This window comes from Eubalaena glacialis, chromosome 15, assembly GCF_028564815.1.
Source record: "Eubalaena glacialis isolate mEubGla1 chromosome 15, mEubGla1.1.hap2.+ XY, whole genome shotgun sequence".
Lineage (NCBI taxonomy): Eukaryota > Metazoa > Chordata > Mammalia > Artiodactyla > Balaenidae > Eubalaena > Eubalaena glacialis.
This window is the reverse complement of record NC_083730.1, coordinates 52,907,644-52,930,324: the sequence shown is the minus strand read 5'-3', so window position 1 is coordinate 52,930,324 and position 22,681 is coordinate 52,907,644. Positions and strand designations below refer to the sequence as shown.

The window sequence follows — 22,681 nt, the reverse complement described above, 5'->3', positions numbered from 1 at the left end:
TAACAGTTTGCATTTCAGAGCAACTTGAACAGAACAGTCATTGCAGAAATGTGGAAAGAGTACAGGCTTGCCTTCTGAGTAACAGGTATTCGGCACAGTACATAACATCTAATTGGTGTTCAAGTTGACCCACCAAGGTTGGTTAGGTGACACAAGGGTATGTGTCTCTCATTCCAGAAGTCACCATACAGGGGATCTCTAATGTTTGTATTTGGGGTTCTTAGCTCAGTTTCATTACACCTTTGATAGTTAAATATATTATAAACCAAACCCTCATTTCACTTTTGTTTACACTACCAAAGTGTGGTGCAGGGGCAGTGATGAGGACGAAAAAGCATACCATCTGCAGTTCTAACATCACACTTAAAGTCTAAAAGAGAGCATTTCTTCTTTACTGTGTTTTTTTAAATTATTTATTTATTTTTGGCTAAGTTGGGTCTTTGTTGCTGCATGCGGGCTTTCTCTACTTGCGGTGAGTGGGGGCTACTCTTTGTTGCGGTGAGCGGGCTTCTTATTGTGGTGGCTTCCCTTGATGCGGAGCACAGGCTCTAGGCATGCGGGCTTCAGTAGTTGTGGCTCGTGGGCTCTAGAGCACAGGCTCAGTAGTTGTGGTGCACGGGCTTAGCTGCTCTGCGGCACGTGGGATCTTCCCGGACCAAAACTCGAACCCGTGTCCCCTACATTGACAGGCGGACTCCCAACCACTGTGCCACCAGGGAAGCCCTTCTTCTTTTAAAACGTAACCTTCATGAGAAATGGGGGCTTGTCTGCCACATAATGGGCACTCAGTAATAATTAATGGACGGATTAATATCCTCAAAATGCCGTGTGCAGCATAGATGTAGGCTGGGGCTTCAACATTGCCTATTGCTGCAAAGTGCTCTGGAAGTCTTAATTTTTTGTAACGTAAAAATGTTTTGTCAGATCTATGCCCTGATGATGTTATTTAACGGTTGATTTACAGTGATTCTTGTTGCCTTTTAAACATGTGGAAATGGATGACAATGAAAGCTGCTTGGAGTCTGATCATCGTGACTGTGGTGGTACTTAATGCCCAGCACAAATAAGAGCCTGAATGGGTAAAAAAGCAGAGTATTTTAAAGGAGTCAGCGTTCCTTTACTTTGGTGAAACGGAGCTGAAGTTACACACAGTCCTCGTCGACTTTGCAACCTGCTCCTGATGGTATGGTTTGGGGAGGACACATCGTGCCTGAGGTATTGCAAGATCCGGAATTGCGGAGAAACAGAAAGACTCAGGATCAATGCCAGATTCTCTTTCGGCAGGCGAGTGTCTCAAGAGAAGTACTGCGCTGCATGATATTGTACCAGTGTGGTGTACATGGTGGCAGAAATTATTATTCAAAAAGGTGACTAGAGAGCAACAGATTATGGGGGGCGGGAAGAGTGGTGTTATGCGGTGGCAGCAAGATAGAACTGCAGTAGATCTATTTCTCTTTCTTTCCAAGCCAGCTCTTATTTTAGACCGAGAGATTCAAAGCGGAGAGGCTGTCGCCTTGACCTACTCCCGGCAGTTTGGAAACGTCAGTTTCCCACGCTCCTTTGTATTCTGCCGGAAAAGGCGAAGCACGCCTCAGTGCTCTGCCGAGTTCGGGCTTTTGTCCCTTTCGGCTCCCCATTGGCTGGGGCCGCCGAAGCCCCGCCTCCTTCCGCGGCCGTCTGGAGCCTTCAGCGAGAGGGTGGGGCTTTGTGACGCAGGCGTGACGTCCCCCAGAGGTATAAAAGACCTTGCCCGGCGGGCGGGTTTCTCCAGGAGCCGCCGGCAAGGGGGCAACGAGGAAGTTCTTTAGAGCGTAGCCGGAAAGGAGAAGGTGGGGCGAGTCTGGAGAAAAGGCCCCCGCCCCCCCTTGCGGCCCCGCGGCAGTTAGGCCCTCGCAGCGGAGGGGTTGGTGGATGGTTCACGTGTCGGGGAAGGTGGCGGCCCCCGGAGTGGGAGGCCGGCGGGTGCCCACACCGGCCAGTGAGGCAACCGCCGGCCAACGCGCGTGTGGCGGACTCGGGGGTCCGGGGTCTGGGTCGGCGGGACCGCCGCCGCCACCGCTGAACTAGTCGGGGTAGTATCTGGACGCCCGCTCTCCCAGGTCTTTCTGCCTCCTCCACCAAGCCAGCCAAACGGCAGAACAAGCACAGACCCCAGCGTAGGTGTTTAGGAAGTGAGTGGTGGGTGCCGTTGACGTTTTCTGTGGCCCTGAACCCCCTACTCTCGCATCTTCAGCCAGAGGCACCGTTTTCCTGCTCAGGCGTTACCCCTAGGTTAGTGGGTTTGGTGCGGGATGTGGGGAATGTAAAATCTGTTAGTGTTTGACAAATGTGTTTTTGTCAAATACACAAGGAGAAGTTTGAGCAGAATTAGTAAGCTGTCATTTGAAACAACCCTCAATGTATGTACGCGTGACTTTATCCGTTGATGTAGCTGAGGATCGGTGTCACAGCGGGTCTCATCTTGTCGAGGACAGCTCTTTGTAAGGAGCTGCGTCGTAGGATGCTCCGCATCCCCGGGGCTGGGGCCCTAAACGGCCCCGCACCATTCACAAAGCCTGGGGAGGGGGAGGGGCGCGGCAAATCAAGGATCGCTGCGTGGGCGCTCTCCCCATGGTCGGTAGCACCAACTGCTGACTACAGAATGGGTGTTTTGTTAGCTCCGTCGTGGCTACCGGTAAGGCACTGTCAAAACATGACCCATCTCTCAACTCGCACTGGGGTGCAACGGATGTACTTAAAAATACATATATATATATATATGTATGTATGTATATATGGACATATACACACACACATATACGTCCATATACACACATATGTATATATAAAATATGAATGAAGTGAATATGTATCATCCATATAATTACTGCCTATGTCCCTTAACATTTAGCATGGGGGCCTGCTACAGGTGCACTACTGGTTTTTTAAAGATGGTTTAATTCAGTAAAGCTCTTGTTGAATGATACTCTGATAGTAAGTTTTCATTAGGCGATTGAATACAGTACCCTTAATTCTCAAAGGTTTTGCTTTGGCGATAGAGATTCATTTTTTCCTGACCTTTAGGAAGATGAAATGTTCTTTTAAAATATTCAGCATTTTGCTATTAGTTGCTTTTCATTAGAGGTTGGCCCTTTGTATAACTGCTGTAACTAAACTGTGCCCCTTGGCCCCAACAATATTAAGATATTGTTGAGGACATGGTTCATTATACCACACTATTCTTCTCTTTATGAGGACCCATAGGAGAAATTTCTCCTGGGTCTCAGAGCCCAGAAGAGCTGTGATTCTCCCAAGCAACTGATTTGGTTTTTTATCTCAGGAAACCTGAATCATTTAACCAACCATTTCCTATTATGTGATGGCTACTTGGTAATTCAGGGGGCTGATGTGACACTCCACCTCTAGTGTAGGACCTAAGGCTTGTATTGGGATACTACCTGTGGCTTCATCCTATTTTTCCTACCATACTTTTCCCCTTAACCACTGAACTGAGTTCCTTAAATATTTAATTTTCTTCTTTGTGTATATTTATAAGTCCTCTTAAATAATTTTTTAGAATGAAACAGGACACACATACACTGACACAGTTTAGGGTGGCAACCTCTGCCGCTAAGAGTTACAGGTAAGACTGTGCAATGCCCTTGGTACCACTTAAAATCCAGAAAGCCAAATGAAGGGAGAGAGGAAAACTATGGCAGAGGTTAAGGGAAGATACGAGAAAAGAGGTATGGATGGTGGTGGGTGGTATAATACCACAAGTTACTACTCAGATGAATATTAAAAACAAAATTAAAGTTAAAACATGTATACTTAAGGATGATCAGTGTGTCTGGGGATATATTTAGAAAAGTGAGAAAAAATACATTTTCTTGTAGAAATTCTACTTTGTAACTCTATTTGATGAATGTATAGAAAAGCCAGTTCCCATATGGTTTGGAAGGCTGTTTCTTGGACACAGATAAATGAGCTCGATTTATATTTCTTGACATTTTACTGCACAAAATATTTACTGAATTTTATAGAAACAGGTTTTGTTTGGTTTGTTTTTGTTCTTTGTTTTTAATATCATACTGGAGTTCCTGGCAGGGCTTTTCCCTTAGATTTCTTTAATAGTACTAGATTGCTCATCTGCACATAGTAAGTTGTTGGTAGTATGGTTCTTTTCTTTTAAAGTACCGTTAACATTAGCCCATTTTACTAGAATAAATACCTAGAGATTAGAACTAAGGCTAGTGATTTTCATAGGAGATAGATTTGTTCTTAGAAGCTATAGTTAACTTGTAAGTTTTTAATAAAAAACTTATATACTATTTATAAGACTTTGTGTTTCTTCATTATAGTTGAGATTACAGACATCCCGCCAGAATGATTTCTGCAAAGCCCAGACTTGTCGTACCTTATGGCCTCAAGACTCTGCTTGAGGGAGTTAGCAGAGCCATACTCAAAACCAATCCACCAAACATCACCCAGTTTGCGGCAGTTTATTTCAAAGAACTTGTTGTGTTTAGAGAAGGTTTGTTATTGCTTTAGATTATATATTTGTTGCTTTGAAAAAGAAAGCATTTTAAATTGGGAGATTTATGTATCTGATTTCCTGTATTTCTTTAGGAAATAATTCTCTGGATATAAAAGATCTTGTTAAACAATTTCATCAGATTAAAGGTAAGTACAGTAAGTAGTAATAGTTTAATAAAAATCTAGTTATAAATTATTGCATCATTCCTAGCATACATTTAAGCTTAAGAGTGATGCTCACAAATATTGTCTGTTTAAATAATTACACTGATGTTTAAGTAATCACACTGATGCTTTATTTTTATTATTGAATCAGTTTTTAAAAAAATCTGAGAACTGACATTTTGGAGGATTCTAAATTTTAAAATAGGAAACACTCATCTTTTGCAAACCATTTGGTACAGTGAGACCTAGAAGAGTGTGTGACTCAAGCCCTTTGAATTGAATTGAATTGAATTGAATTGTCTTTGAATTGAATTTTGTGGTAATACTCAAATTATAATGAGATACATCACTTAGGAACATTGTAGAAACACTCTTCTTGGAAGATTATTTTAGTAGAAAAGGTTAATCACCCTTTTTTTTTCTCCCCATGATGGTTTAAGTGCAGCCCAGCTTGGAGGACAGGACATCGATTAGGTGTCACTAACCATCTTTTCTGTTCCAAGAGTCTCTTTATGTAATGAAGAGATAAGTTTTTCATAGAAGGTGGTCTCTGGCCTGCCTGTGATGTAATAAGGCTGTATGTCTGCTTAGAAAAACTTGTTTTACGTGTATATGTGTAAATGTCTATCTTATGTGAACATAACAGCATAAAACTGAGTTGAAGAAGTCAGAGGGGGAGAAAGGAAAAAGGCAAAGTTTACATGATGAACATTTGGGAAGATCAATATAAGCAAAAGAGGATATATTGGTTAAATCCCAAGGACAGGCACACATATCTAAAAGAATGGTAAGAAAAGCTTTTGGAAGAATTTTGTGGAGAAAATGGTGACTTAAGGTGAATGTGAGAAATAACTAAATAATGCTACATTGGCTGACCAACATTTTGAAGTGACCATAGAAAAAGAAAAGGTAGGATCAGTGAGTTTCGGCTACTTTTATTCTCTGCCACTGATGTTAATAGATAACATAGCCAAGATAGGCAGAAATTAGGGGTAGACCTAGGAAAATGTAAAAATCATGAGGGTTTGGATCTACAGCGAAAGAGACACCCAAAACAGAAAACAAGATTAAGAATAGCAAGAGTCAGCATTTCAAGGGGTAAGAGACTGAATCGCTGTGGTTTAGGAATATTTTATTGTCTAGTCTGGGTGCTTCCCTGCAGGGTCCTGATGGCATTCTCAGCTTACCAAAGGAAAGAGGTCTGAGATTTGCTTACCACCAGCAGGATATACAGACAAGTGCTGGAACACTGACCACTCTCCCCCTTCCCATGAGCCTGGTTTTCCAGGCGGTCAAAGTTATTATGGCCTTTGTACTTGTGTCCTTTATACCAGGAGCTATCTTTGAGAGGACTGGCTGTGCAGGCTTGCTGTGTTTGAGAATGGTGATAAAGTCAGTGACTCTTTATCCACTGACTCTTTATGGTTGTAGGTAACTAAGTGGTAGCCTTTGAGGCTAATCTGTTTACTGAAGAGTATACCCACCATTCAGCTTAGCAAGTGGACTAAACTGATGTGGATTTTGGTCCAGCTAGGGTAACATCTTTGAATCTCAGGGTTCAAAATTAACAGACTGAACTAATGGAGCAGCCATGCTTTCGATGGAGGTAAGGAGTAGGAGATACTGCTGCCTTTCTCCTCCAGTAACTGTAGATAGCTAAGAAATTGACATAGTATACAGGTAATCTTAAAAGTAGACTCACAGTATGGCTGCAGAAACAGATTGCTCTTTAGACAGTAGAGTAGAAACGAATGTTGCTTGTTCTTCCCCAGAGAGTTGGGGAAGGTAACACGAAGGTATGACCAGAAAATATAGAGTTCAGTGTTACGGTCTAATATCAATTGGGCTCATTTTGTCTGCCTTTTATTGTCATGCCAAATGGCTTCTTAATGGACTTCTTCATTAGTATATATAGAATGGATAAACAACAAGGTCCTACTGAATAGCACAGGGTTTAACCTGTGCTATGGTTAACCTGTGTTAAACCATAATGGAAAAGAATATAAAAAATAATATATAACTGAATCACTTTGCTGTACAGCAGGAAAAAAAAAAAAAAAAAAAGCACCAGTTATTAGAACTTGGTGATAGGAGCAAGAGCTAAACTACCATCCCTGATGCACTGGTCCCCACTCATCTCCAAGATATCAGATGTATCCCCCAAAGTTATTTCCAACTGGTTAGTTTGCTGCCTAGCAGCATTACTACCAAGCTGCCCATATGCATGGGAAGTGTGGAGATAAGTATATCCTGCACATATCATTTATTTTATTCAAACACTCCATTCTGGGATTTTTCCTAGAATGAGCCCCATTTTTGGTAGGCCTCATCATAGGACCAATAGTGTTTACCCATCTCCCCATTGCATTCAAAATTTCATGCAGAGGCAGGTGATGAAGGAGGGAAGAGGAAAAGAACCAGACATGAGACTGGTTTCACTTCTTCCTCCTGTCAGCTTCTTGTATGGAGCCTGTAGCCCAGACTGTACTAATTCTGATCTTTTCACCACTCCATGAAGAGGGCAGTGGTTTCTCCATGCGAGTGGTAAATGAGATCTCAACACCACTATCACCTTCCGTCCTCCTAAGCCTAATTGAGTCTAGTTTCTAGTGTTATTCCCCTCTTGGCTTACAACAGAGGCAGGAAATAGCCACCTCTTTTGAAGAATCAAGAAGGCCTAGCCCACCCAGATCCCCAACTGAGTTACCTGTTAACTTTTCTAACTGATCCTGGACGTTCTTGGCATGGCCATATAGTAGTAATTATAGTCATGAACTGCTGCTGATCACTGAGCCCAATTGCAATTCTTATGTAGCACCGTAACAGTTATGCGTATCATTAAATACTATCTTGAGTTATATATTCATATTAGTCATAATAAATGTTTTCAGTTTCTTATGCCAAATTCTATTTTTATGCCTTATAGAATTCATTACACATATTTGTAGCTATCCACTCTTATTAAAAAAAAACAAGAAATCTATTTCAGGACTATCCATACTAAATTTTATGAGGCTCTGGTGTACTCTGTACTTTGCTGGGCATTTTTTTCAAGTAAGGCTATACTGATTCCCTAAACAGGGATGAGTATTGTGTCAGAAGGACCCTGTTATTTCTGGAAGTCTTGTGTTTGCCTTGGCAGGGTGGTAATTTGTACCAAGGTTAAGAATTTTCACTTTTTTTTTTGACTTAAAAAAAAAGTTGCAGTGATTATCTGGTGATGTTGTTGGGAGTGGGGCTTAGGTCCTTCATGCTTTAACGATGTGGTAAGATTAATCACTTGGGGGAGTAGTCCATACTAAAGGTCGCAAATAAATCACTGAGCAGATGGGATAGTCAAGAATTGGGGTCAGATTGTCAGACTAGGGACAGAAACACAGGGTCAGGATTAAGAGAGGAGGGGGCTGGGGAAGAAGCAGATAAGTAAAACCAGGAAAGCTAGGATGGTAAACCAGGCTGCCAAGGTGAGGTCAGGAACCACAAGGAGATGTCAATTACATGAAGGAAGGACATCTTCCTTCCTTAAGTATCTGACTCTGCTATCCAGAAACTTTGATAGCTCCATATTGTTCCAAACTCTTCAGTGTTGTAGGGATACTTTTAAAAAATATTAAATTAGTATACTCTGATTTCAGATAACCTCTACTTTTTCCTGTTTGCTCTGTTGATCTCTACCCATTGAAGAATTAATTTACTGTAGGGAAAAGGTAAATATAGTCTGGAGCAAGGAAGTCATTACTCAGTATTGAGTTTCCAAAGTTCATAATAAAAAAGCTAACACTTTGGAGTTTTGCAGGAGGCTGTTTTTTCTTGGAATTTCCAAAGCTAAGTTTTTTTGTTTTTTTAAAAAAATTATTTATTTATTTATTTTATTTTTGGCTGTGTTGGGTCTTTGTTTCTGTGCGAGGGCTTTCTCTAGTTGCGGCAAGCGGGGGCCACTCTTCATCGTGGTGCGCGGGCCTCTCACTATCGTGGCCTGTTTTGTTGCGGAGCACAGGCTCCAGACGCGCAGGCTCAGTAGTTGTGGCTCACGGGCCTAGTTGCTCCGCGGCATGTGGGATCTTCCCAGACCAGGGCTCGAACCCGTGTCCCCTGCATTGGCAGGCAGATTCTCAACCACTGCGCCACCAGGGAAGCGCCCCCCAAGCTGAGTTTTGATTTAAGACTTAACATGACCAGAATCAAGTTTTTACTTTATATAAGCCATAGAGGAGGGAGGAAAAAAGATAAGATATAAGGCCGTTTCCTGCTGCACAGGAAAGGGAAATGGAAAGTCCTTCTTGACAATGGGATTGTGGTGCTGGGGTGTGGGTAGTGCATGAAAAGTGCTAGCTGACATTGAAACTGGTGATAAGAAAGGTAGGTGGAATTTCTGATCAGAATTCCCTAAGACTCAAGCAGGTGGCTTGTTCTCTGCATTCCTGGGTGCTGTCTAGAAGAATGCATGCTTCTCAGAAGCTGAGTGGTTAGCATGGTACTGCATTTAGCACATCACCTGCTACATTCAGCTCCTACACTATAACTGTCATGATCAGACATTCAGTAAATATTGGTTGAATAAAATAATTGCATTTGAAGCAATGGATTAGAAATAATGGAGAGTCTTTCTCAGATGAGACTGAGATAATATTTCTTGTGTCCTATGGCCTGTGTGTGGCTTTTAGTGGATCCAGATGCATTTAGATTGTCCCAGAGTGCTGACTAGCAAGTAATCCAGATGGGAAAAAGTGAAGTGACTCAACCCACTAGCAGAGAGCTAAGTGCAAAATGTTGAAGCTGGGAATAAAATAAAAACTGTCAGCTAGGCTTTAATTGCTAAAGGACCAAATTAGGAAGGGAATCTCTCAGTCCTTCAGTGCAATAAGCACACAGGCCACACCTTCCACAAAGTAGAAACTTGAGTAGTAAATACAGTGAAGTAAGAGACCAGCACTCAGAACCCAGGCAGTATGAGTTATGCCTCTACCAGAGGTAACTGAGGGCCAGCAGAGAAGGACAACATGTGGATCAGAGCCAGAGCTCACCACAGCACTCAGATTCCCTCTTCAGAAGTGGGGAGAACTTTTGAAAGAAAGCAATACCCAAAAAGACTGAATAATAAACCCAAAGCGACTTTTAAACTGGAAAGGACAAATATTTTTAACTAAAATCAAATAAATTTTGCCTTTGCGAAGTAAGCATTTTAATGCAATTTGAGATCAGCTAGAGAAAGTAAAGTAATGCTTTCTGGTATGTCTAAGTTATAGTAGGTAAATTTTGATCCCTTTATAAGACCATGGCATGCAAAGCTTTCTATGAGCTGAATCTATCCTACCTTTGCAATTATCTCTCATTTCATATCTTCACAGACCTTATGCACCAGACTGACAACTTGTCATTTTCTGAAAATGTAATTTTGATTTTGATCATTTGATTTTGGCTTATGCTAACTCCCTTCAGGAGTTCCTTTCCCTCCCATTTCTTTCAAATCCTACATATCCTCAAAGTCCAATTCATTATTTCATTTAACAAATATTTAAATTCCTATCCATTGCCAGATACTGTGCTAGGAGAAACTGAGAGGTTTCAATTTCAGCTATGATGAAGTAGCTAATATTGGACTTACCTTCCTATCATAAATACCCAAAAAAGCTGAAGAAATTATATAAAACAAAGTCTGGATTCTTGGGAAATGGGGTTCACAGAAATTGAGCCCCATATTCACCCCAGTGTCATTTTTCAAATTCATGGGCAGGAAAATAGAGGCCAAGCAGAGACTGGAAGTCTCTCCAGGAAGAGAGAACAGAGAAGCAGAGTTTGGAGCTACTAAAGTGGCTGGGATTTGGGTGACAAAGCACCAGAGAGGAGGCATTTGCAGAGACGGATTCCCCAAAAGTCTGCAAAAATATTTCCTTTTTTTTTTTGGGCCAATTCCTAAGCTGCTCATGTGTGGACTGTAAGGCTTGCGAAGGCTTAGCAGAGAAGAGCTGTTGGAAGACTGAAAGCTAGGTAGGGATTTCAGAAGTGGTACAGTGTCAGGGGAGGCTTTGGAGTTTGGGCCCAGCCAAAGTGAAGAGACTTTTCTGAAACCCTGGCAATCCAGTTGAGACCCCAGGAAGGTCACACCCTAGGAATAAAGACAATGTGCTAGGAGTAAGAACAAAGCTGAAATATGTCTATTTTAACAAAATGAAGTCTCGGGAGGATCAGATTTGCCATTATTAGAACAAGACCAACACCATTTAGAAGAAAATAATATAGTCAGAGTCTCTACAATGTGTCATTTACAATTTCCAGCATACAATTAAAAATTACCATTCATTCAAAGAAGCGGAAGTGACTAATAATTAAGAATTAAAACATAGAACACTCTGTAGAAGCAGACCCAAAGAAGCTCCAAATATTAGAATTACTACATAAGGACTACATAAGATGGAGAACTTCAACAGAGTAAGAATCTTAAAATAAGAAACAAATGGTTATTTCACAATTGCAAACGAAATTTTTATTAGATGGCTTTACTAGCAGAAGACAGAATTAGAAAGTAAAAAACCATGGCAATAGAAAATATCCAAATTGAAGTAAGAAGAAAAACAATAAGACAGAGTGTAAGACACATTTGTGAGACATGATCAAAGGGTCTAATATGTAATTGGAGTCACAGGAGGAGAAAAGAGAGTAGATGGAAAAATATTTGACTGAAAGACATCAACCTACAGATTCAAAAAGTTTGGTAAACCCACAGCAGTATAAAAACAAAGAAATCCACGCTTCAGTATATCATGGTCAAACTGCTGAAAAAGACAAAATCATGAAAACAGGGCAAAAAGGCACATTACTTTCTGGGGAATAATCAGACAAATAGCAGATTTCTTTACAAACTACAGAAGCCAAAAGACAATGGAATGACATCTCTACAGTGCTGAAAGCAAAAAGCTGCCAACCTAGGATGAATATATATCCAGTGAATATATCCTTTAAAAATGAAAGCAAAATAAAGACATTCTCAGGCAGACAAAAGCTGAGAGAATCCACTGCCATCAGACCTGGCTCTACAAGAAATACTTCTAAAGAAGTTTATAGGCAAACAAGAAATAAAAAGGGAACTTCCTAAATCTGATAACGTGTATGCATAAAAACTTACAGCTAATGTTATACTAAATGGTGAATTTTGAGTACTCTCCCATCAAGATTAGAACCAGAACAGATATGTCTGACATCACCATTTCTATTCAACACTGTGTGTAGGTTCTAGTCAGTGCAATAAGGTGGGGGGAAAAAAAAAGGTATACATATTGGAAAGGAAGAAGTAAAAGTACTTTATTCACAGATGACGTGATATAGAAAATCCAAACGGATCACCTTGATAAATCTTAAGATAACATATTTAAATACCCAATGAGAAAATGGATATTACATAATTCATAGAATAAAAACAGACATGGTATCTAAAAAGCAGCATATACCACAATCCCCCTCATTTTCGTTGCTTTACAACTTTTTTTTTTTAAGATTTAATTTTTTATTTATTTTTGGTTGTGTTGGGTCTTCGTTGCTGTGCGTGGGCTTCTCTAGTTGCGGTGAGCAGAGGCTACTCTTCGTTGCAGTGTGCAGGCTTCTCCTTGCGGTGGCTTCTCTTGTTGCAGAGCACGGGCTCGAGGCACACGGGCTTCAGTAGTTGTGGCTTGCAGGCTCTAGAGCACAGGCTCAGTAGTTGTGGCACACGGGCTTAGTTGCTCCGCGGCATGTGGGATCTTCCCGGATGAGGGATCGAACCCGTGTCCCCTGCACTGGCAGGTGGACTCTTATCCACTGCGCCACCAGGGAAGTCCCTGCTTTACAACTTCTAACTTATGCCTCATATTAGTTAGGAAAGTACTCAGCTGCAAGTAACAGAAAACCAATTAGCAGTGAAAAACAAGATATCTGGAAGTGGTGTTCATTCTGCTGCTGATATTATAATAATAAAGCATCAATTATCTAGGTTCTCTGCTTTATCATTCTTAGCATATTTTGTTTGTAGCCTCATGCCACTGCTCTAGGCATTATATCCATGTATAAGTCAGGAAGGAGGAGGAAGTGGTGGCATCAATGATACTTTTTTCTTTCATTAAAAAAGTAAAATGTAAAAGTAAAAAGCAGACTTCCACTTCTGTCCCATTGGCCAAGGGAGACTGATAAATTTTCTGATAAGGGAAATCAGAATGCACAGGGCTGGTTTACACCTGTACTCTGCAGGGGCTCTTTGACATCTTGGATGGGGCAGTTGTGCGGGGCCCCTTTCACACCTGCCCCTTCTCATTTAAGCTTAACAAAAATTACCTAAAAGCCACTGTATCCAATACATATTTCAGTCACTGCACTGATCACATTGTCATCTGTTTATGTGCCTCTAACCTTAATCAGACTGTACTATTTAGGAGATCTTATTCACTCTTGATTCCCTAGTGTCTATCACATAATAGGAATTAAGGATTGGTGACTAAAGAATGAATATAAGGAAGAGAAGAGAGGAAGGAGAGAAAAGAAACAGCCCACCTACTTTATAGTCTCTGGTGTTCATCATTCCAATCAGTTCAACACACAATAGTTGGAATCTTCTTCTCTTTTAAACTTTTAAAACTGTATGTACCTTACTTACTTCAAATTCTCGAGTCCAAGCACTCCTCTGAGTTCCCCTCCTGCAGTCCTCTCCTCTCCCCTCTCCTATTAATCACTTCTCTCATCTCCTATTATGTCCTGCTTCATATTCTCCTCTTGTCTGGGACAGCTTTCAGATTTCCCTTCAGTGCCAGAACATGCCTTTTTCCTTATTCTTCCCTGATCACACCCCAAGCACCCCAAGTCTCCACGTGAGTTCTGCCTATTCCAAGAAATACTGTATGCTTGGAATGTATCTATCTGATTGGTTTCATGGAAAATCAGGATTCTACAGTGAGTTTTAATCAGTCACTTTATTAAACTTAGAAAGAAATGTTTTACAGGAAGAAGTGCCTTCAGTGATGTATGTAATTCTGAGAGTTCATGCAGTTTTCTGTTTTTGTTTTTTGTAGTTTAAGTAAAACCAGATTACTGAAGTCATACTGAGTTCATCTTCATGAGGTTGACATGTAAGATCAACCTATAGCAAACCTAGCTTACAACTTTAAGAAATAGTTTTCTATACAAACGTAATCTCAATGTTACAAGTCAGCAATCTTTGGAACTGTTAAACAGACCTTAAAACATTAGAGAAAAGCTCTTTACCTTTTGTAATAATAGATATCAACAGGAACGCAATATAATTATGTATATGTGGTAACTTGTTTGTGTATGTTTGCTAACATTCTGTCATGTATTCTAAACAAAACCAAATGGTTCATCTAGTGCTTTACATTTTCAAAAACACTGTTAAAGCTTAAGGTATTTGATCTCAATTTAATGTTACAGTGATGAAATATATCTATTAAAAATAGTATACATGACATATATGTATGTGTGTATGTATATATACAAATACATATATTATAAATGGGAAAAAAACCCCTGCATCTTATCACCCAGATTATGAAATTGCCAATTTAATTTTAATCAAAGCTAATTTAAAGATATGAGGCTTAAAGAGAATCTTTAAATGAGAATTTTTAATTTGATATCACATTTCAAAACTTTTTTTAACTAGGTGTTGATTTATTCTTTCCCCATTTATATGTGATTTACAGTTTATAGAACACTTTTAGGTGAATGACTCCATTTAATCTCTACAAAACCTCCGTGAGGTCAGAATTAAAATCCCCATTTTGCAGACCAGGAGGTTGAAGCTCAGAACCGTTGACTTGGCCATGCATCTATTCAATCACAGTCAGGACTGAACCCAGATCTTCTCATACACCTTTTTACTACGAAAAAGTTGTGGGGAAGGAAGCAATATCATAAATTCTCTGATGAGTTGTTATGATTCATAATTATATAATGCTTTACCTTTCCAGAATGGTTGCTATTTAATAGGGGACTTCTAGAGGCAAAAATATTAAACCTAAAGATTAAACTCCTAGATACAATTTCAGGTATGACAAGCCTGTGAGATACTTTGAAAAGGGCAAGTGGCCCTTTCCACAGAAGCTGAATTCCTATTGTGTAAGTGATGTATCAGATGAGTCCCATGCAGGCAATCTAGGGATTGCAGTGATCTAGTCCCTAAATTGGTTGGGTTCTTGAAAACTCTCAGGGGAAATAAATCATTACTTGGGGAATTTAGGTCCTTGTGGGGGAAAAGAGTGTTGTAGAGGCCTTGAATTGGTGTGTAGGTGTCTAGGTGAGTCTAGTGAGAGGTTGGGCTTGGGCTTCGTGGTGGCTCTCCTACCTTCACTGTTGAGCGGGCCTCAAATTCCTTTAGCCGTGGGCTGCCTGACCTTGCCCTCAGCTTTCCCCGCCAGCCGGCCCCACTGAGGGCGTCTCTCCCCACACTCTTGCCCCTCCCTCCGGGGGCAGCTGCTGTTTCTCGTTGCGGGTCCTGGGCTCTCGGGGCAGGGATTCTCTGACCTAGGTGGTCTTTGCACCAGGCATTGAGGATGGGGCTTTCTCAGTGTTCCTGTCAGTTTGGCCGCGACAGCCAATCTCTGCCTTGTATCTGTGGTCAGTCTTGAGCTAGTGTTTCCTGCCTCTGCCCCAGTGGTAGGAAGGAGCCCTCTGTTTGCTGTTGATATAAGATTCCTCTCTGGCCTTCTACACGGCTTCCATCTTTCACAAAAGTGCCTGTGAGGGTGAACTTCTTGTGTCTGGAGTCCCAGACTATTCCAGACAGACATCTTAGCCCACATGTGGCTTTCATCAGTTCATTAAGATTTTAGCTGATACCTTACCAGCTGGTATGGTGGTGACGTTTCTAGGCCCTGCCACAGATGAGAGAGTTCTGTGGCTCTTCTCTCCTTGGAAGGGCTGGTTACTCTTTGGAAATCAGATTACTTGACTGCCTTGGGACTCTGCTCTCTGATGGGCTCATAGTTATCATTTTGAGATTTATCTGGCTTTTCCTCATTGTGATAGGCATGACAGTTTGTGCAGCTTTATCTTAAGCGTAAGGCCAGGCTTATTTAAACAAAATTTCCCTTATTCCTCCAGCCAGAGGATATCTTTTCCTCCTCTGAGCTTCCATAGGTCTTAATTGGGACCCCTGTTAAGTACTTACACTTTTAACCTGTAATATCTGTATATCTTATTTCCCCTAAGCTTTATGAGGTCTTGTCCTAATAATTTTTCCATCCTCAACAATGCCTAGTGTACAGTATTTTACACACAGCACAAGCACTCAGTCAAGCGTATTAGTGGGTAAAGGGCTTTGATTGGGAATGGGTGGGGAAGTCCTGAGGAGGCGGCTGGTTAGAAAATGAGGTCATTGTTCTAGAAGCAGAGGGAGGTAAGAGTAGATGTGGCTTTTCTGTCTTTTTGAAACTTTTCTTAGCATGTGAGCATTTGTGTGGTATCCATGTTCAGAATTAGACATCTGATTCGAGTTTACAAAAAATCAGCCGCTAATGTGGAAGGAGACCCTGCAGGACACACTGTTCTTTGGAAAAGCAGCTGGACCCATGAAGACATGTTTCCAAAGTTTTGACTCGAAGCAAATACGTTCTTGTAAGGCAAATTCTACTTTTCCTGCAGATTTCATGATATTAGGGAAATGCTTCCCCAAAGAGAGAATCCTCAGTAAAGTAAGCAGATGTGAAAACGTCTGATGAGGTTAGACAGATGTGTGAGTGACAAGCAGAACGCTGAGTCCGGAAGATGACGTTACAGCAGTTTTCCAGCTCTAGGGGTTTCTGTATGTCATCAGTTGTCTTGACCTTCTAAGCCATGCTTATCTTCCTCCTGCCTGAGGATTCACGGAGCCCCACTTCTGGAGCCAGAGCTGTCTTTCTGCTGCTCGTCTGGGTCAGTACTTCGGCTGCATTATCACACCTCACCAGCAGGTGCTACCATTTTTAGAAAAGAAAACATGACGTTTCCTAATGTAAAAATATTCTATGGTCCCCTAGTTTTCCAATTCATTAAATTGAACTTTATATACCAATTTTCTTAAACTGAAGAATGCCTTTAATCATATGACAGCATTCGTTTCATTACTAAGTTATGAAGTGTTTTTTTCTCTCCCCAGTTTTGTGTGGAAGTTTGGATCAGGAGCTTTTTCCATGGATGTTTTCAGCTTATTTTTAGGCAGTTATGATCTTTCCCCTGACGCTGACCAGCTGAAGGTGGTATCTGAGTGTTAGAGTCACTTATTTCTAAGGAACTGAACTGAGTTGTCTTTTGAGTGGATAAGGACAGGAAGGTTTTGTTGCCCACACTGAAGTTACAGATGTTGGAAACTAAAGCAAAACTCTTTTGTACTTGCGTATATATTGACATTTGAACGCTCAACCTATGCTTTCTTCATAATTCCTTTTTTGGGGAATATGTACTTATTAACCCATCTGACTCTTATTTTTTAGTGGAGAAGTGGTCAGAAGGAACGGCACAAGAGAAGAAACCAGAATGTGTGAAAGAGCCAGAAAGAACATCTACGGTTTCCCAAGAACCTAAACGGATGGAAAAATCTACGGACACAGAGGAGGACAACATAACTGCACCGCAGTTTAGCCACAAAACCACGCAGTTCCCGTCAGTCCATGCTGAGCTGCTCTCAGAGCCTGAGGACGCCACTGAAGTAGTTCGCGGTCCTTCGAAACCGACCACCCCTAAGAATGCCACCCCACCCTCATCACCGTCGCCAGCAGCTGTCTCACCCGAGTTGGCCTACGTCCCTGCTGACCCAGCTCAGTTTGCTGCTCAGATGTTAGGTAATGTTTCCTCTGTTCATTCGGATCACTCTGAAATTGTAATGGTGGATGTGGCAACAAGTATGCCTGTTTTTCTCGAGGAGATGCTGAGCTCAGAGGCTGCTGAAGATGATGTGGTGGCCACTCTTGTGCATTCTGGAGAGCTGGCAGCAGTGCAGGCTCTGAGCGAGACATCTGTCCATGTAGATTTGGGTTCCAAACCTAAAGACAATGAGGCTGAACCACCAATGGCTTCCCCATTCCCCTTGCAGGATGAACAAGAACCTCCTGCTTATGATCAAGCCCCTCAGGTCCCTTTGCAGGCTGCTACTGAGGTGACAGCCACCATGCACGTAGCATCTATCTATAAAGATGAGCCTGTGATTGAAGGAGTTACTGATGTTGAGCAAATACTGGAACAAACAGTTATCCCCTTTTCTGATCATGTTGCTCGTCTTAAAGGAAACGAGCAGTCACCACCCCTTAGGCCCATACTTGTAGTAGGCAAGACAGCCTCAGACGTGTCTGAAAAATCTGTGGGTTCTGCAAACTTTGTGCAGTTGGAGAGTGCAAAATATGACTCCTCAGTACATGTGGAGGCAGACGGCTCTGCCACAACAGTGAGCTCTGAAAAATCTGTGCACCTTGAAGTGGACATCTTTGCGCTGGCCCCTGGCAGTGCTGGGCAGGAGGACTCATGGGAAAACCGTGCGTCCCAGGAGACGGAGGTCAAACCCACGCTCTCAGGGGAAGCTGCAAAAGTAGTGCGCTCAGGTGCGTCCGTAAGATCATCTAGTGGCCCCCAACCTCCTGTTCCAGAAGGTCTTAATGAACCAGAAATCGAACCAGAATGGGAAGCAGCACCTAAACAAGGTTTGATGGAGCCAGGTAAGATAATTACTTAAAAAATTAAAAACTGCGCTTCCAGTGACATCTATATTTCAGGTGACCATCTAGGTAGGCTCCCTGCAGATTGGTCAAAAAGATTTTTAGTAGTAGTTAAAATGCCAAACCTATTTAAAGACTTTGTTGTATTTGAGATTTTACTCTTACGAGATGAGTGATTTTAAAGCGACATCACCATTGCTTGGCCTCAAAGTTCGGTCATCTAGCACTTTCGTGTTGTTTTGGACATACTATGTCGTGAAAAATGGTAGAGCCTGTTGTCAGCTGTAAAACACGTTCCTGTGATCTGGATAATCCTACTGCAAAACCATAACTAGGGGGCGTTGGTTTGAAATCTCTCACCTGTAAAAGTAAAATCAAATGACAACAAAGTATTTACACAGGCGATGGCATTAAAAACGTGAAAGAAATGGTGGTGTGTTTGACTGCTTTTGCGCTGAGGCGGGAGAACTCTGCAACCTGGTCTGGGGGCTGGTCAAGCCCTGACGTCCCACCTGGGAGCTTCCCACAGCTGAGGGAGCGGTTTCATAGCTGGATGGAGAGAGGAAAGGTCAAGCTGAAGTTCTGTCACACAGGGGAGCGGGGAGGTAGCAGCAGCAGAAAGGATGGACGCAGCGAAGCTGGCCGGATTCCTTCCATCGGTTCCCCGACAGGCGCCCAAATCAAGCTGCTTTCTTGGCTGCTGAACTGTCGCTACCGCTTTCCTGTGACACAGACACGGTTTGACCTCCCATCTCGATCTAATTATGGCATTTGGTCTGCTCACCCTCCCAATCCATCTAGACAAGTGCAGGGGCCCTTATCCCTTTAGGGAGGTGGGACGTGCAGGAACCAACCCCGCCATTCCTTTTGCAGAAACGCTCAACCTTGACTCTTACCAGAGCCAGAATGATAAAGTGTTACCACAGCAGGTGTTTAGAGATCAAATTCTGTCTGGCAGTGTGACAGGGATTCTGCACAGCTGAAAAGGCAGAGGGCAGCGTTGGAACGTAGTCTGTGGGGCTGGCATTACACTTGTGGCCTAAGCAGCACTTCCATCCCAAGTTACTGTTCTCAAGTGCTTCACAATTTCCAAAGCACTAAGGGTATTTCACAAAAACCTGAAGACTTGGCTTGTGCATATTTTTAATTAGCTTCCAGAACTATCAGTTGAAATCATCTGAAGCTATTGAAAACACAGCTTAATTGTGTGCATAGTGTTATTTTCTTTTCTGGGGAAGAAAACAAAGCTGCACTAGGGATGCATGCCGTGTTCAGAGGGTGACTCAGTACAGTTGGGCCAAGTGCAGCTCCTCCATCAGGAACCTTGGCTCCTCCGTCCCATCTTCTGGGACTCGTTCTCCAAGATGGCACTGTCTTCAATTAGGCAAGTCTAACTTGACATGGTAGATGCCTTGGTGTAATGTAGGTAGATGGACAGCACTCCGAGACCTCTTTTTACTTAAAGATCCACTGTGCAACTAACCAGCCTTCTACTGCCACCCAGGACCTATGATCTCAAGCCTTGCCTAAGAGGAAGCAGTGCTCTCAGGTTCCGAGTCCTAGATTATGTGATGTTTTGTGTGTGGTGACAAACTGATGGGAGACGATGCCGCCTGCGAAGGGCCCAGAGGTCCTTGATTACGTGATCAAAAGATGACACCTAGTGCCGACTTCTTCCGTAAAAAGAACAATCACTATGCAGACGCATTAATGCTTTTTTCAATGGCTTCACACACTCTTCAGTTGATTTTTTTGGTAGAGCCAGAAGTGTTGATTCTCCATTTCCTCTGAGGACCCTGTAGAAGCCATGTCTAAAGTTAAGTTCCCGGAAACAGCAACTGAGAATGAGACTGCTTCTCAGCCACAACCCTAGTGTCCGTGCCGCTGGCCAGCACAACACTGTTCTCGTTTTCTGACTGTAGAGAATCTCTTTTCTTTCACATTACCAAACACAATTTATTTAGCCCTCTCTATAGCATGCTTTATGGCACATATTACTACAGCTGTTTGTTTATATGTAAAAAAAAAATTATGAAGACATTTCTGTGCATAGCGCCTGATACAGAGACCAAATCTTTAACACCTGCAAATTTTTTTTTTTATAGCAATAGCAGCAAGCGAAGCAGGACAACCACCACCATATTCTAACATGTGGACCCTTTATTGTCTAACTGATATGAGTCAACAAAGTCGCCCATCACCACCACCTGCACCTGGGCCTTTCCCCCAAGCAACCCTCTATTTACCTAATTCTAAGGATCCACAGTTTCTGCAGCATCCACCAAAAGTTACTTCTCCAACTTATGTGATGATGGACGACAGCAAGAAGACCAGTGCCCCGCCTTTTATTTTAGTGGGCTCAAATGTTCAGGAAGCACAGGATTGGAAGCCTGTTCCTGGACACGCTGTTTCCCAGTCAGATGCCTTGAGGAGATACGCTGCAGTGCAAGTACCCATTGCTGTTCCTGCAGATCAGAAATTCCAGAAACACACCCCCAATCCCCAGAATGCTAATCCTCCTACAAGTGGACAAGATGTCCCCAGACCACAAAGTCCAGTTTTTCTTTCTGTTGCTTTCCCGGTAGAAGATGTAGCCAAAAAAGGTTCAGGATTTGGTGACAAACGTATTCCCTTTGGAAGTTACGGTATTGCTGGAGAAATAACTGTGACTACTGCCAATGTTCCCAGAGCAGAAACTTAAAACTGGCAGGTAAATTCTCTTCCCATGATACGTGGGCCTTAACACACTTGAGTTTTCAAGCAGGTTGATCTGTTGACCTAGAGGCTGAGGTATTTTAAGACACTGAATTGAGGCACGCAGTGAGCGGGGGGTGCGCTCAGATCCGACGTGGTGATTGCCCCCACCTCCCTTCCCACGTTACTACTCAGCGCATGGCAGGCGCACTGCACCGCGGTGACGCACACCAAGGGTCCGGTGCCTAAAACACATACCAAGCAGCCAACTCAGCTACCTCTGAAAACCTGGCGCCGTGTTTAGCCCCGTAGAAGATGCCAAAGGGGTGGATTAACATAAAGACAAGACATAGTCTCATGTGGGAATTTTATAATCTAGTTGGCAGGTTTAAGGGGCGGGGAGGACAAGGTGAGAGATTATATACGGAGCACCCAGTCAATGCGGTAAGTTTGCTGCCTTGTACAGTGAATACTTACAGCAGAATGGATAGGTTGGAAACACATTCATGAGCTAAAGGGACAAGTGGTGTTAACCATAGATAAGATAGTTTTATCACTCACAAATCATTAAAAAATTTTTATTCAACCAGTACTTACTACCACATTCAGCACTAGCCTCTCCTCCCCCACGTGTGTACGTACAGCAGAGCAAGCAAAACATGCAGCCACACCTTAGAAAAGTAAATGATACGTGAAGTATTGGGAAGAAAACAAGTAGGTACTGATCCAGGCCCTCTATCAGATGGGGTGTTCAGGCACAGATGTAAACTGACGTCTGCGTAGGAGAAGGAGCCCACAGCCAGAGGCCAAGGGCAGGAAAGAGCATGGGGCTTCGAGACTCTGCAAGTTGGCCACAAGGAGACAGGCTGGGAGGAGCTGGGGAGAGCACATAAGGTGAAATCAGACGTGAAGAGGGGACTACGTAACTCAGGGCCCTGCCTCCCAAACGAAGAGATTGGGACTGAAAGTTCAGTGGGGAGCCAGAAGAATGACAGCAGCTGCACGTCTGACGGACAAAAGCTAGATTTCAGTTTTAGGCAGGTTCAAGTACCACAGTTAGTTACCATACTTAAGGAGACTCTTTTCAAAATATCTTAGGACTATGAGCATTTACCTACTCATACCCTTTAGACTTTTAGTGGAACTGTCAAAATGGCCGTTTTTGGCATGAGGTGCTAGGATATTTTAGTGCAAATGCACAGATAACATAGTTAAGAGCTTAGTAGAAGAGCAGGAGGATAGAACTTGCATTTCTGATCATCCACTCATTTTACATGTTCAGTTTTATGATTAAACAAGTCACTATTTACATTATTCCCAACAGGTGCTGAATATGACATTGTTTGAGTTGACCTTCAAGGTGGAGTCTGCCACCGAGCGTAATTTATCAATAAACTTCATGCAAGCATAAAACCTTGTCATCTTGCTTATTTTATAATTTAGGCGGTGCACAAACATCTGAACAACAGGTCTTAAGTATTTTCAGACTTGTGATATGACACAATAGCATTTTCCAACTCGTATACATTGCAAAAAAAAAAAAATTAACCTTTCCACTCTAGCAATTTTCTACCAAGGTATTCCACTTGATAATTCTGTATTTGGCATTCACACCAAATGAAGACAGTGGCACCTTGCTCTAGTAC

General features: G+C 42.3%; 1 protein-coding gene across 7 annotated transcripts; it reads left to right on the top strand.

Annotated features, from left to right (window-relative positions):
• Positions 1 to 1,784: 1,784 nt before the first annotated feature.
• CABYR (calcium binding tyrosine phosphorylation regulated) lies at positions 1,785 to 22,425 on the top strand. Of its 7 annotated transcripts, XM_061170296.1 has the most exons (6): positions 2,141 to 2,271; positions 4,341 to 4,513; positions 4,609 to 4,662; positions 17,127 to 18,341; positions 20,447 to 21,051; positions 22,360 to 22,425. In XM_061170296.1, the coding sequence occupies exons 2-5, from the start codon at positions 4,366 to 4,368 to the stop codon at positions 21,040 to 21,042; spliced, it is 2,013 nt and encodes a 670-aa protein (XP_061026279.1). In that variant the 5' UTR covers positions 2,141 to 2,271; positions 4,341 to 4,365; the 3' UTR covers positions 21,043 to 21,051; positions 22,360 to 22,425. The 7 variants fall into 7 exon arrangements, with proteins under 7 accessions (XP_061026280.1, XP_061026283.1, XP_061026279.1 ...); XM_061170297.1 differs by lacking the exons at positions 2,141 to 2,271; positions 22,360 to 22,425 and adding an exon at positions 1,785 to 1,829 and having other exon boundaries at positions 20,447 to 21,607; XM_061170301.1 differs by lacking the exon at positions 22,360 to 22,425 and having other exon boundaries at positions 17,127 to 17,474; positions 20,447 to 21,607.
• Positions 22,426 to 22,681: the final 256 nt, after the last annotated feature.

What these genes read in the sequence shown, in the direction of transcription:
- CABYR (XM_061170296.1), top strand. Translation starts at nt 4,366, where the DNA reads ATGATTTCTGCAAAGCCCAGACTTGTCGTACCTTATGGCCTCAAGACT. An exon ending in ACAATTTCATCAGATTAAAG is followed by an intron (nt 4,663 to 17,126) that starts GTAAGTACAGTA and finishes CTTATTTTTTAG; the next exon opens with TGGAGAAGTGGTCAGAAGGA. An exon ending in ACAAGGTTTGATGGAGCCAG is followed by an intron (nt 18,342 to 20,446) that starts GTAAGATAATTA and finishes TTTTTTTTATAG; the next exon opens with CAATAGCAGCAAGCGAAGCA.